The sequence below is a fragment of the Monodon monoceros genome, unplaced genomic scaffold (genome assembly GCF_005190385.1).
Source record: "Monodon monoceros isolate NGI ecotype Baffin Bay Population unplaced genomic scaffold, NGI_Narwhal_1 Super_Scaffold_10, whole genome shotgun sequence".
Lineage (NCBI taxonomy): Eukaryota > Metazoa > Chordata > Mammalia > Artiodactyla > Monodontidae > Monodon > Monodon monoceros.
The window spans coordinates 45,726,899-45,740,028 of record NW_021703766.1 but is presented as its reverse complement, the minus strand read 5'-3'; the positions used below and the strand labels follow the sequence as shown (position 1 = coordinate 45,740,028).

The 13,130-nt window shown below is 52.6% G+C and overlaps 1 protein-coding gene across 2 annotated transcripts; it reads right to left on the bottom strand.

Moving 5' to 3' along the window:
* Window positions 1-4,809: 4,809 nt before the first annotated feature.
* TIMM50 (translocase of inner mitochondrial membrane 50) lies at window positions 4,810-11,850 on the bottom strand. 2 transcript variants are annotated; one of them, XM_029213532.1, is made up of 11 exons: window positions 11,712-11,850; window positions 10,622-10,784; window positions 10,061-10,092; window positions 9,824-9,845; window positions 8,298-8,356; window positions 8,086-8,205; window positions 7,578-7,682; window positions 7,370-7,468; window positions 6,252-6,408; window positions 5,807-5,913; window positions 4,810-5,019 (listed from the first exon to the last, which is right to left on the bottom strand). In XM_029213532.1, the coding sequence occupies exons 1-11, from the start codon at window positions 11,817-11,819 to the stop codon at window positions 4,918-4,920; spliced, it is 1,074 nt and encodes a 357-aa protein (XP_029069365.1). In that variant the 5' UTR covers window positions 11,820-11,850; the 3' UTR covers window positions 4,810-4,917. The 2 variants fall into 2 exon arrangements, with proteins under 2 accessions (XP_029069365.1, XP_029069366.1); XM_029213533.1 differs by having other exon boundaries at window positions 10,622-10,778; window positions 11,712-11,834.
* Window positions 11,851-13,130: the final 1,280 nt, after the last annotated feature.

Genomic DNA, 13,130 nt, shown 5'->3' with positions numbered 1-13,130 from the left:
GAGAGGACAGCTCCGCCCCTTCGGGCAGCCGCCGGCTGCAGGGGACCCTAGGGGAGGAGGTCGCAGGGGAAGGAGAGCGTGCTGGAGCAGCCGTGAGACTGTGCCGTGGCCACAGGCAATGCAGTGAGTGTACATCTTATATGCGGTTGTGGGTACGATTTGTGTGGCTGAGGATAGGGTGGGGTGGGGGGGGTTAAGCTTGTGTGTGAGGTTGGATATGATTTTAAAACTCTGTGTGTGGTGTGTGAGCCAGAGCTACTGGAGGGTGTACATGACTGTGATTGTGTGTCTAGGTCAGATTGTGTGGCTCCACATGTGCTTGAAATTGTATATTGTTAAGCCTCTTTGTGAGGTTGTAAATAATTCTAAGATTCTGTGTGTGTGTGTCTGTGTGTGTATACACGCGTACACACACCTGCATGGGAGAATGGAGATGTACATGATTTCATGGTTGTGTGACTTTTGAGATTCTGTGGCTGTGTAGATGCTTCTCTGTTCAGGTGTACAAAAATGTGTTAGCTCCTGCACCACTGTGTGTAGTCATAGGAACCTGTGACTTTGTGGTCTGTGCAGGTGCCTCTAGGTGGCTGTGTGTGTTTGTGTGTGTGGTAAGGTCTGTGCAAGGTTGTGAATGGCTGAGGGTTTGTGTGTGAAGGAGGCTGGGTGTGGGAGGTCCATGAGTGTAGCCCTGTGTGGATACGATGAAGATCCAGTGTTCTTTGTGGACCCGTGTGTGTCTGTGTGTGTGTGTGTGTGCACGCGTGCATGCTCGAGTGTTTCCCCTCCCCAAAACAAAGCCACCCTCCCCAAACCCGCATCACGGATGCACCAGACGCTAGGGCGAGGAGCCCCCGCCTCAGAGGGGGCTCCCAGCTGTATGTAAATGCTGCCATCTGCTGGGCGGCCGCGCCCCTCCCCCCTTGGGCCGCAGCTGGGCTGCCCGTTTGGCCTCCGGAAGGTGTGAGCAGCAAATGGGCAGGAAATTCGGTCCTCACAGATCAGGGGCCCACTCCCTCACTCCAGGATGAATGGGGGGCAGGGGGGGCACCCGGCGCCCTCCAGAAGCTCCTTAGTATTCCAGGACCACCGCAAGGAAAGCCAGTTAGAGCAGATGTTCCAGCCCTCCGGTCCTAATCATTTACTCTGCCAGGTGCTGAGCAAAGCCCTTTAGATGGAGTAAACTTTTTTTTTTCCAGAAGAAAAAAATTTAACACTTAGAAGCTAATAATTATAGGGGGAAATACAGGTTCAATTATATACGTACATATTTTTCTTTTGGAGAAGGTGCTCAATAAAGCACAGCCCAGTAGAGCCAGGCATACAGTAAGTGCTCATTTTTAATGAATGAAAGAACTCAATCTAAACAGTTTTCTCATAATCCTGAGGACGGGAGTCATGGAAGGGTTTTGAACAGGGGAGGGCCATGGTCAATTGTGCAGAACATCCCAGGTTCCTTTGCACAGGTTTTTCTTCTACTTGATACATTCTTTCCACTTCCTTCTTTTTAAAATGTTACCAGACTTCACCTCCTATAGGAGGCCTTCCCTAACACCCCCCAAGGGGGTCAGGCACCTCTTCTGAGTTCCCACAGCCCCTGGGGACTCCTCTATCCCAACTCCAACCACTCTGGCCTATGAGGTCTTTCTAAGCACAAATCTGACCATGTCCCTCTCCTACATAGACTCTTCCATGGCTCCCCAGTGCCTCCCAGCTTCTGAAATTCTAAGGTTGACATTTAAGGCCCTCCCTCCACATCCCCCTACTCAAACAGGTTCTGTGGCCCCAAAGCACAGAGCCAGACCTTGTGGACCCCAGTTAATGGGAGGCAAATTAGGGCCTGTACTGGGGTAGGTAAAGGAGTGAGCCTCCCATTATAGGAACTATTCAAATGAGATCTGGACAGTTATTAGAAGCTGTGGGAGAAGGCAAATTCCTGCCGTGGATAATAACTGGGGAGGTAACAGTTTCCACGTCTGAGATATCTCAAAATTTTTAAAGATTGTAAAAATAGCCAGCCTTTATTGAGGGTTTCTGCCAGGCATGATAGTGTTTCATGTGAATTCTCTCAAGTCTGTATGTGTACTTTAAGGGATTTCCAAGCATCTTTTTGGCTATCTAGGACTTTTCCTTATGTGCCCACCTTAGAGCCCACAGAAGGCTATGCTGAGGTGACATCTGCAAAGACCTGAAGGAGGGGAGGGAGTGAGCTATATGGATCCTGGGGGAAAAAACATTCCTGGCAGAGGGCATAGAAAGTGCAAAGGCCCTGGGGTGACCATGCCCGGCACACCCAGATATCCCCATGGTTTGTCTCATTTCATTCTGGTCTCTGCTCAAATACACCCTCCCAAGAGGCCTTCTCTGACTGTCCCATTCAATCTAAAACAGCACTCCTGTTCCCAAACCACTCTATCTCCTTACCATGCTTTCCTGTATGCATTTATTTTACCCCAAGAAATATCTGACCACTTTGTCTCCTCCATGAGAACATCAGCTCCTTTTTTTCTAGAGCTTTTTCTCTAGTTTGTTCACCAGTACACCCCTGTGCCTAAAATGAGGCCTGGCAGTCAGTACTTAGGAAATATTTGTTGAGTAAGCAAATGAGAGGTACTATTATTAACCTCTTATGAATGAGTAAACTGAGATGCTTGAGACCTTGCCCAGGGTCACAGGGCTTGCAAGTGGCGTGCAACCTGGGAATTCAGCCCCTGCTGGGATATGCCTCAACACTGGCCCAATCCTGCCCACTGATGACGCCCTAATGCAGCCCTAGCACCGAGCATTTGATATAAACATCCTACGCCATGTCACGTAAGCAGCGTCTCAGAGGCCACCTGGCACAAGTCAAACCTTCTCCTCCCATCCAGCTTTAAGCAGGTGTGACCTGACAGACAGCACCATCCCTGAACCAGCATAATGTCGGGGAGAGGCCTTGGAGGAACCCACTGGACACTGAAGCATGTGCCACCCAGAGTGCTAACCTTAACCCCCAGGGCCACGGGCCAATGGACAAGCGTACTTCCTCCTTTCATGCCCCGTGGATGGACAGATCTGAGCCACATTTCAAAAGCTTCTCAGAAGGTCCCATGGGTCACCCCCGGTGGTCGGCGAGCACTCACTTGCAGTGGCTCCCTCCGTCCACAAACTCTCTCCCCAGGATCATGTTCCCCAAATACCTTGCTTTCAGTTAGGAGTTTCCAACACTCAAAGCCACCTGCAAAGGAAACACAGGCCCTCCCTCAATCCTGCAGATGCTCTCAAGCTAGGGAATCCTGAGGATATCGAGGAAACTCTCTCCTGGATTACAAATGGTACACCTCAGGGTGGGGGTGGAGGGCTGCAAATGTTACTTATTTGTAGACATCTGTGAGCCTTGCTTAAAAATCTAGAGTTCAAGTTCAATCTGGCCCACACAGTTTCAAATACATTTTAATTCTTTTCACAAATACCAGGGAAGGGTTTTTAAAAGTATCTAACTGGTACAAGCACTAAATGCTGGCTAGAGCAGGAGAGGCTGAGACAGCCAGGGGGTAGGCGACTGCCAAAATGGTACAGGATATTTCAGTCTGGGAAGAACCAACATGGCCTGGTAACAATAAGCCCCACTGAATATACATGCAGCCTGAGCATGAGCTGTCCCATTTACTCCTCGCAGCCACTCTATTACAATGGGTATTATCATCGCCCCCATTTTAAAGATGAGGAAAGGCAGGCAGAAAGGTGCTCCCAAGGTGCATACAGCTACCATCTGAGTGCCTACCGGGGGGACCTCACTCAGCCTTCAAGCCTAGCCTATAAGGTAGGTACTATTATTTCACAGACGTGGAAACTGAGGCACCGAGAGGGGAAGTAACTTGCTCATTTGCTTGTGATCACACAAGTCAGGACGTGGCATAGAGCTTGGATCCGAACTTGGATTTGGGTTTATAAAAGTCTGGAGGGACTTCTCTGGCGGTCCAGTGGTTAAGACTCCGCGTTTCCACTGCAGCAGGCTTTGATCCCTGGTCAGGGAACTAAGATCCCATATGCTGCGCTGCTGCACGGCCAATAAAAACCAGTCTGGAACTCAACACTCTTAAATAATACCCAAATGCGCTGTCCATTGCAGGAGCCAGTAGTCACACGTGGCTATTTAATTAAAATGAAACAAAATTAAAAATCTCATCCCTCAGTTACCCTTGCCACATCTCAAGTACTCAATGGCCCCATGAGGCCACTGGCTGCTCTACCGGACAGTGGAGATACACGACACAGGGTACACATCGCGGAAAACTCCAATGCAGAGTGCTGCTACAGTCTGTTTTAGTTAGGAGCCAACATTTTTAAACTGGGAGATTTAATATAACCACCCCTTTCCTGGCTTCTACTGAAAAAGCAGATCAAGCAACTCTAGGCCCACCTTCCCACAGGGCCATGGCTGGCAGAGCTGAGCAGCAGCTGCCCTCGTGAGATGGGGCAGGGCAGCCTCTGGTCCACCGAAGCCCCATGCGCCCACACTTCACACATTTACACAGCAGCCTGGCAGCTACCTGTATTTCAACCCACAGTGCCGTCCTCTCTTTTCCATAGGGAATCTGGGGCCAAAGAGGGAGATGCACTTTCACAGACCACGTGGCACATGGGAAGACACGGCCAGGGCAGGGCCCTACACAGGTTTTCGGATTCCCAGGCCAGAGTTAAAAACCAACCATCACCCACCAGAGTGCCCTTGCTGCTTGGCAGCTGATCAGCCACTGTGGGACGACCCCCCGAAGAGTCCCACACTGCACCCTGATGCCCCCATCTGGAGACTCTCCGGACACAGCAGTGTGGCGTCTGGGATGAACTTTATTGGACATGTGGTTGGCCAAGCCGTGGTCTGGGAGCACTGGGCCTGGGGCCCAGAACCCAGGCACTGAGTTTGAGGAGGCCCAGAGGTCAGGGCTGTTTGGAGCGAGGCCACAAGCGGCTGGTAAGGGAGCCAAAGAAGAGGTTCTGCTTGCTGGATTTGGAGAGCTCAGCCAGGCGCTGCTGCTCCTCCTGGAGTTGAGGGCAGACAGAGTGGGAGAGTTAGCCCAGGGGCCACCTTCCTTAAACCTTTGCCCAGCCCAGACACAGGATGCACCCAGAACCTAAGGACCCACTTCAGACACTGGCAAAAGCCAGCTTTGAGCCACAGAAGCCCAGACTCAAATCCCAGGGGGCCTGTCCCCTGAACCCTGGGAACCTAACCCAGGCCCTACACTGGACTACAACATGTTACTCCCCAAGCCCCCAGTGCCCAGTCTTGAGCCCTAAGACCCCTGTCTGGATGCTGAGGGACCCCAGGCCCAAATCTCCAGGGATTCCTCCTTTGGGTACTCAGGAGCTCTAGCCAGGAACACAACCCCAAACTCGATCAACCTCAGCCTAGACTCCTCGGAATCTCTTTCTCAGACTCAATTCATATTCTTATCCCCACTTACAAATTAGAGGATCACAGGTCATCAGAACTCCTTGCCCAAACCCTTGGGCCAAGTGTCCAAGGATCCCTCTTCCCAGACCTGATCCAAACCCCCACCCCACAAAATACCAGGACCCCCAGACCATCAAGGCCTCTGGACCTATCTCAAGTGCTTGGCGTTTCCTGCCTCCTGTGCTCAGCGCAGGCTGCAGAATCAATTCGCCCCTCATTAAAGGCCCCCTGGGACGGGTGGTGTGAAAGAGAAGACAGTTGCTCAAGGTCACACAGCGGGAGTGGAGACAAGCTGCTCCAGGGCCCCGCCTTCAAGAGCCTGGGGAACTGACGGTGACACCCCCCACCCACGCTGGGAAGCTGAGGACTCACCTGCTCCAGCCGGCTTTGCCGCTGCTTGAAAGCCTCCAGTGGGTCTTCCTCCAGGGCGTAGTGCTCCAGCACAGTTCGGACATCCTCCACACCATTCAGAGCAATGGCTGTGGATAGCAGGTGGGGGTCAGCCAGCTGACGGTCAGAGGGAGGCAGGGCCCGCAAGGGTAAAGGTCAGACCGGGGTGGGGTCAGAGCTACATGGAACATTTCTCAGCATTCTAAAAGAGATTCCCCTGAATATTCCCAGGCATCCCCTAAACATTCCAGAGAAGCATCCCAAACATTCTAAGAAGCTTCTAAAAACTGCAAGATGCTCATGGATCTCCCGCATCGCAAGTCCCTGGTTTCATATAAAAAACAAGCCAGAATCAAGCATCTTATCATTCCTCTTGAATGTCAAGGGCTCCAGGGTCAGAGGCCAGGAGGTCAGGGGTCAGCCTCACTCTTCAGGAAGGCAGATAGGTCCAATAAGACCCGGTCATCGGAGTTGCCATTCCAGGGCCGCAGGGCGACACCGTTGTAAGGCTGTAGGCGGAAGGCTTCCTTCTTGCAGTCCACGACTACTACTCGGGCTGGGTCCCGATTCAGACACGAAATGTCCTGGAAGTGGGTGACAGGTCAGGTCAAGGCCCGTGCTCCTTCCCTTCCCACCAGGAACCCACAGAGGGAGAGAAAGGTGGACAGACTACACATGCACTTGGTATCACACACTGGGATCATCACGACACGGCCTCCCGAAGACCAGGCTGGGATGAAGACATCAAACCTAGCAGGGAGCAGAGGAGCTAGTCACACAGATTCCTAGACCCAGGGCCTGGTGCTCAGGCAGGCTGATTTGGAGGTTCCCTGGGGAGGGAGGTGGGCACTTGTATATTTCACCACTGCCCCAGGTGATTGTGACAAGCTGCACGTTTGTAAACTTCTCACAGATAGAGGTGCTGACTGATCCACAGCAACACACAGGGAGTCACACAAAGACAGGTACCCAGACAGACCCTTCAAGACCCTCAATCACAGCCCATGTCCTTCTGAACCTTGAAAAACTACACAGACCCCCAGACCCACCAACAGACACCAAGACCCATGGATACCTGGACAAAGACCCACAAAGAGGCCCATTCACAGCCCCCCAGACTCCTGGACCCCTGGATATATCACTGGTCACAGCAACAGACCCCAAGTCAAATTCCAACACAGTCTCATTTAAACTATTATAATTACATAGTCCCAGAGACACTCAGCTCCAGATACAGGGACAAAAATCCACTTCCAAATGTCATGTCCCTACCCCGTACTCCCAACTGTTTTCTCTGGAGAGACCCCATTTTCCCCTGCTCCCACTCCCAGATTCTGGGACAGAGAAAAGGGCGTAGAGGCCCAGCCCAGGCTGGCGGCAGGCTAGTGTCCTACCAGAATCAGACCTGGGGCAGAACCAGAAGCAGCCGGTTGCTTCTCAACCAGAAACAGGTTGAGGCTGGGGTCAGAGCTAGGTCCTCTTTCCTTTGGGAAGTGCCAGCCCTCCCCCAAATCCCAGAGCCCCACCATGGCCCCCACATGGCACCTTAACGTGGTGCCCATCCATGTATCTCGTGGCGTCCCGGAACAGGCGGTAGGAGATGAAGCCGTGGGGGTCCACGCTGTCGATGAGTGGAAAGGCAGTCTGGGGGGTGGGGTTGGGGGGAGAACAAGGTCAGGCTGAGCCTTGGCCCTGCAGCTCTCCCTCACCTCCTGCCACATCGACCATCCCGCCCCTGCCCCGGGGGCCTCACCATGCCAGTCTCTGATGTAAAGATGACGATTTCATACAAAGGGGCGAGCTGTTGGAATAAGGTCTCGATGCCTGGACGCTTCTTAAACCTCCAGCCAGTGGCCAGCTGGAAAGGCAGTGAGAACAGTGAAACACTGAGACCCGGAGGTCCCTGTAGCCCCAAGAGGACAAAGACCCAGTCTCGGGGGATTCCCGGAACCAGAATGCTCTCTCCATCTCTGTGGCTCTTGGACAGGTTCAGGAGTACATGGCTGTGACTGAGGGTCTAGGAGTCTGGAGGATGCGACTCCCCTATGGCACTTACTGTGTGCCAAGGCACACTTACAACCACCTCCGGGCTGCGGAGTAGCACCGTTGAGGGAAGCAAGGCAATGAGGGGTGATACCTCTTCCCCTGGATCACAGAGTGGAAATGGGGCCTCCAGAGTCTATGCTCTTAACCACATCATCACAAGCCGGCCACCCAGCCCTATCTGGTGTCCCTAACCCGCTGCCTTCCCCAGGACACACCGACCACTCAGGGTGCAAGAGGACGCCAGTGAGCTCCAAGACCAGTGTGTATGGTGGTTGGTAGTACGGCTCCCGCAGAGGGTCTGGGAGAAGGCAGGGGCTGGTGGGCTCGATGATCATCTGTGAAAGAGAGATGTAATGGGGGCACTCAGACAAGGAGGCAGGAGGCTGGGGGTGAAGGGATAGGGACTGGGCCCAGGGCTCCTGCTCACCTGTCTATAATCTTTGAAATATTTGTATGTCCGGCGCAACTGCTGTACCAGAACTGGATCTAGGAGAACACCAGGGCACAAAGGGATTCCAAGATAAGCCACTGCTCAACCTCCTGGACAAACCAGGGATTTATTTATCTACCAGATACAAACAGGTCTACATACCCACCTGGTTTGAAACAGCTCACTTCCAAGTAGTGATAAGATAAAAAGCAATGACATATCTAACTGCCAGGTAGGAACAAACGTTTTTATTCACCTGTCAAGTTTTAATCTGAATACTTATATCCACACACCACCCCAGGTATAAAACAGAATGCTTATACATCTGCCCACTTAAATCCCACATACATATAAATAAATCTGCTGACATTATGCCAGTATATTTAGTCCATTTTGAACCTCTAGGTTTCCAGATGTGCCCACTTTAATCAAGTATGTGAAATCTAGTTAAGCCACGATAAACATACACACGTCTGTACACTTTAAACTAGTGGTTCTCAACTAGAAGCAGTTTTGTTCCTCGCTTCCCAGAAAATTCTGCGATGTCTGGAGACATTTTTGACCGTCACAGTACTGGCATCTAGTGGATAGAGGCCCAGGATGCTGCTAAACATCCTACAATGCATAGGACACTCCCCTATAACAAAGAATTATATGATCTATAGTATCAGATTGGCTGAGGTTGACAAATCTTGGATAAATGAATACACCAAATCCAGTTTAAAACAGAAATCTTACATAACTACCTTCTTCAATACAATATTTTTAGTGCAGTTAAACTGTCTGTGGGCCTGCCTTTTTGAAACCAAAATATCGAAACACCACTTAAGCTAATAAACACACACACTTTAAAACTACAAGTTTACCTGCCCAACTTAAATCAGTATACTGCCTTGTTTAAACCAGTATGATTCTACATCTGCCCAGTTAAAACAGCATACTTACCTACCTGCCTAGTTTAAAACAATCAATGTACTAACATGCCAGTTTGCAAACATCCCTACCACAAGTGGCTTTCTGGACCTACCAATTTTATATTTCTCTTGGGAGGGACCAGGTGTGATAGAATTAACAACTACTCTCTACTATCCAACTTGTCAGAAGCTCCCTAAGAGCTGGTTAATCATAAGGGGGAGGAAGGAAGGAGGCATTGTTTCGGAAATGAGGAGTTGGATGGGGTAGGGACCTGGTGGGAAAAAAAGAAGCTGTCATAAAGAAGGGGGTGAGGGGCTGCAGATGCTCAGATCTAAGGCACAGGAAGTCATGTGTCTGGCGATAGAAAGCCCAGTTCTCCCCAAGCACTCCCACCCACCTAGGATTCCCCTCCCCCATCTATCTGTCCCTGACCATCTGCTCTTGGGCTGAGGGGCCAGGGAAGGGGACTGGAGTTTTGTATGCCCCTCCCCCCAAGCCATCCAGCTGCTGACTCCCCTACCTCCCAATGGAGGGGTGGGGAAGCACCAAATGGGGAGGGCACAGTAGAGAGGGTCAGGGGACCCCAGAATCTGTGCTTGTTTACTCACCGTTGTCGAATTCATCGGGAATCTGGGAGGTAGAGAGAAAAATGGAGGGTTTGGGATGGCAGAGGCAGAACCCCATCACACCCAGAAAAGGAATCTCCAGGGCCCTGGGAAGAGTAGGCAAAGGTCCCTGGGAGGGAGAGGTTCACCCCAGATCAGAAATGAGCCTGAACAGGCCAAATGGGAGGAGACCCACAGGATGGGACCCCCGGTAAGGCTCTAGGTCTCTCTCCAGCTCACCTTGGCACCATTTTCATCCACAGAGTTGTTTCCTGTAAGGCAGACAGTGGTGAATGAGAGGACTGAGGATCCAGTCTCCTGGGTTTTACGGAAGGAAAAGGGCAGGGGGCCTAGCCTCCTGGGTCTGAGGGAAGCGGGCTAGAGCATCATGGCCTCCTGAGAGAGAGGAGGGGGCTGGTAGCCAGGACACCTGGGCCTCTGAGACAACAAGGGCTGGGGCAGAGTCTCCTGGGTCTCTGAGGAATGAAGGGACTAGGGGGAAGGTTGGAGTTTTGGGTGCTGAGGGAAGAGGTAGCTTAGGGGGGTGGGCCCAGCCTATCCTTCCTTCTCTTCCAATTGACTCCCCATAGCTTAGTGCAGGAACCAACTAGAAAGAGTACAACGTTGAGTAGAGAGGCAGTAGGGAGACTTCCCTCATTTCCAAATTCTAGTTGGCTGCCCTATTGAGGGAGGAGCCAGGGAATGAAGACGGGTGAAGCCCTTAGGGGAAAGAGGGGGAAGTTCCCAAGCAGAATAGGGGGCCAACAGAACAAAACTGGTGGGCAAGGATATGTTCCTCACCAAAAATATAGATGACGCTCACGGTCCCACCAGCACCGAGCAGCCCAGCAAGCCAGAGTGCGACTTTTTTGACATAGCTGGGACCCTCCGAGTTCCTCTGCTGCTGTGTCCCCTGGGTCTGGGCCTTAGTGCCTGCTCGGCTCCCAATCTCTGTAGCCTGCAACTGAAAGAGGGCAGGTTGGCCAAGAGAGGAGAGAAAGAAGGTCAGGGTGGTTTGGGCACCCTGGTCTGAGAAGAATCGAGGTTGGGAGCCAGGAAGCAACCACCCACATGGCCTCCAGGTGTTGTGTGCCTGAAGGGGCAGGCAGGAGACTGGGTCTCTCAGAAGGGTCAAGAACTAAACTGTCTGGCGCCAGGATCCCAGGGGTTCAAGAGTTGACAAGCTCTGGTGCCCGGGATCCCAAAAGCAAAAGATTGGAGGGCCTGGAGCCGGAAAAAGCTGGGCAGGGAGATAAGATGAGGGAGCCTAGCTGAACACTGGGATTCCTGGAGCAAGACAATGAAGGACACTCAAGGGGATAGGACGGAGAGTTAAGTCCTCCGGACGCCTGGGGCTCACAGTAGCGGGGTATGGAGGGGGAGAGAATGGGAGGGGGGCCGGAGGGGCAATCGCTTGCTGGGGCTTAGGGCACGGAAGTAATGGACCCGGAGGTCAGAATGACTGGGTCTGTGTCAAGATGGAGGCAGGTCAAATCAGAAGCCCGAACATCTATCTCACCACCACCACCACCGCGAGGGAAATACCCGCAAGGCCAGGCTGCGACTCCAGCGTCCCCGGATCCTCCCCTTCAAGTATTACCTGAACAGTCACTGAGATGGGGGAACAGATGACTCCCCCTTCCCCGGCGCCCACGTGCGGTCGAGGAAGTGGGGTCCAGAGGACGCACTTGAGCCCCCAAGCATCTAGCCCGGGACGCAAGCGCTGCCTACCCCGGGAAGCGGGGAAGAGACCCAAAATGCTGGCGGTGTTCATTCAGCACCCTGAGGTGCTGCGTCCCAGAACCTCCGGGCGGCGGCGGTCCGCCTGGAACTCCAGGAAGGAGCCCCAGCACCCGGAGGTCACCCCCACCCCCACCCCCACCCCGCTCACCTGGTCCGGGGCCCGAGGGGGCGGCGTCGCGAGCCTCGCGCACAGCCCCCGCGCGCCTTGCCGGAGCCCGCTCCGCAACCGCAGGAACGGCCCCGCTGAGGCCGCCATCTTGCGCTGACGCCACGCTACCCCGCCCCCTCACTCTCTCCCCGCCCCGGGCCGGGGCCGCGGCCAATGGGTGGTGCAGGAGAGGGGCGGGTGGACGGGAGCCCGAGAGAGACAAAGGGCTGCGGCCGCACTGCCGCGGGCACTCCAACTAGGACTGGAAGACAGACGACACCACGCCCCCCTCGCGCCGGACTGCGTTCCACCGCCCACGCCCCAGGTCGGCGCCGGACACCCATTGCTCCGAGGTGAAGCGGAAGCCCTAACGGAGGGAACCTGTGGCTGCGTGATTTGTCCTAAAACCTGAAAGCCACCTTCACACACCTTCTTACTCACGTGCAGCCCAGAGGCCTCATCCGTCTTCCTTCCCATTCTCCAAACCCTTTCTTGCCCCTCCTCCCGTGAGCTTCTTAAAATGGGTCTGGAAAACCAGCCAGTTTCATGGAGGTTCAGCCAAAAGAACAGCTGCCCGTATCTGGCGGACTCGGGGTATTAAGAGGAAATCCATGAATTAGAAGCTACAGGAACCACGATGAATCTTCCTCAAATTATTTTGAGAGGAAAACAAGTCTGATACTGTTTATGTAAACTTTAAAAACATGTAAATCACCACACAACATTTAGGGACATTTACTAATGTAGTAAATGTACAAAGTCAGGAAAAGACAGGATTCAGGGTGCGGTTACCTCTGGAGGGGGATGGACTGGGTGTGCTGCTCGAGTGGGTCCTTACTATCCGGTACACATATGGTTCCTATGCTGGGTGGTGGGGACATGGGTGCTCCTGACATACCTTTTTAAACATCTGAACTATTTCATAATACAGTTTATATTACATTTGTAAAGACACATGTGAATATCAAATGAGGAAAGTGAAGGAAGCTCAAGTACTAAGCCCACTCTCCACACTGCTCCCCATCCCCACGCCCTTACACAAGCTACAGCAGTTCTGGTGTCACTGCTGTGTGGGCTCAAGAGAAAAAACTATCAAATGCTGTAACCTGCGCCAAAGGAGCAATTTAGGCTTCCTGAGGGACACTCACTGATTTTCACTTGACTCGAGCATGAGTAAGATGTAACTTTGTCAATCACATGGCAGGCTCTGTTCTAATAATCTCTTTCCAATGTCTTAAACATTCAACAGCCCTCTGGGGTAGGGAGTATCATTTTCTAGATGGGGAAACAGGCTTTTGTAGGACTGTTATTTGCCTAAGACCACACAGCGTGGAAGTAAGTGGGGTCTGCAAATGACCCCACTTACAAACCAGAACACACACACACACACACACACACACACACACACACACGACTTTT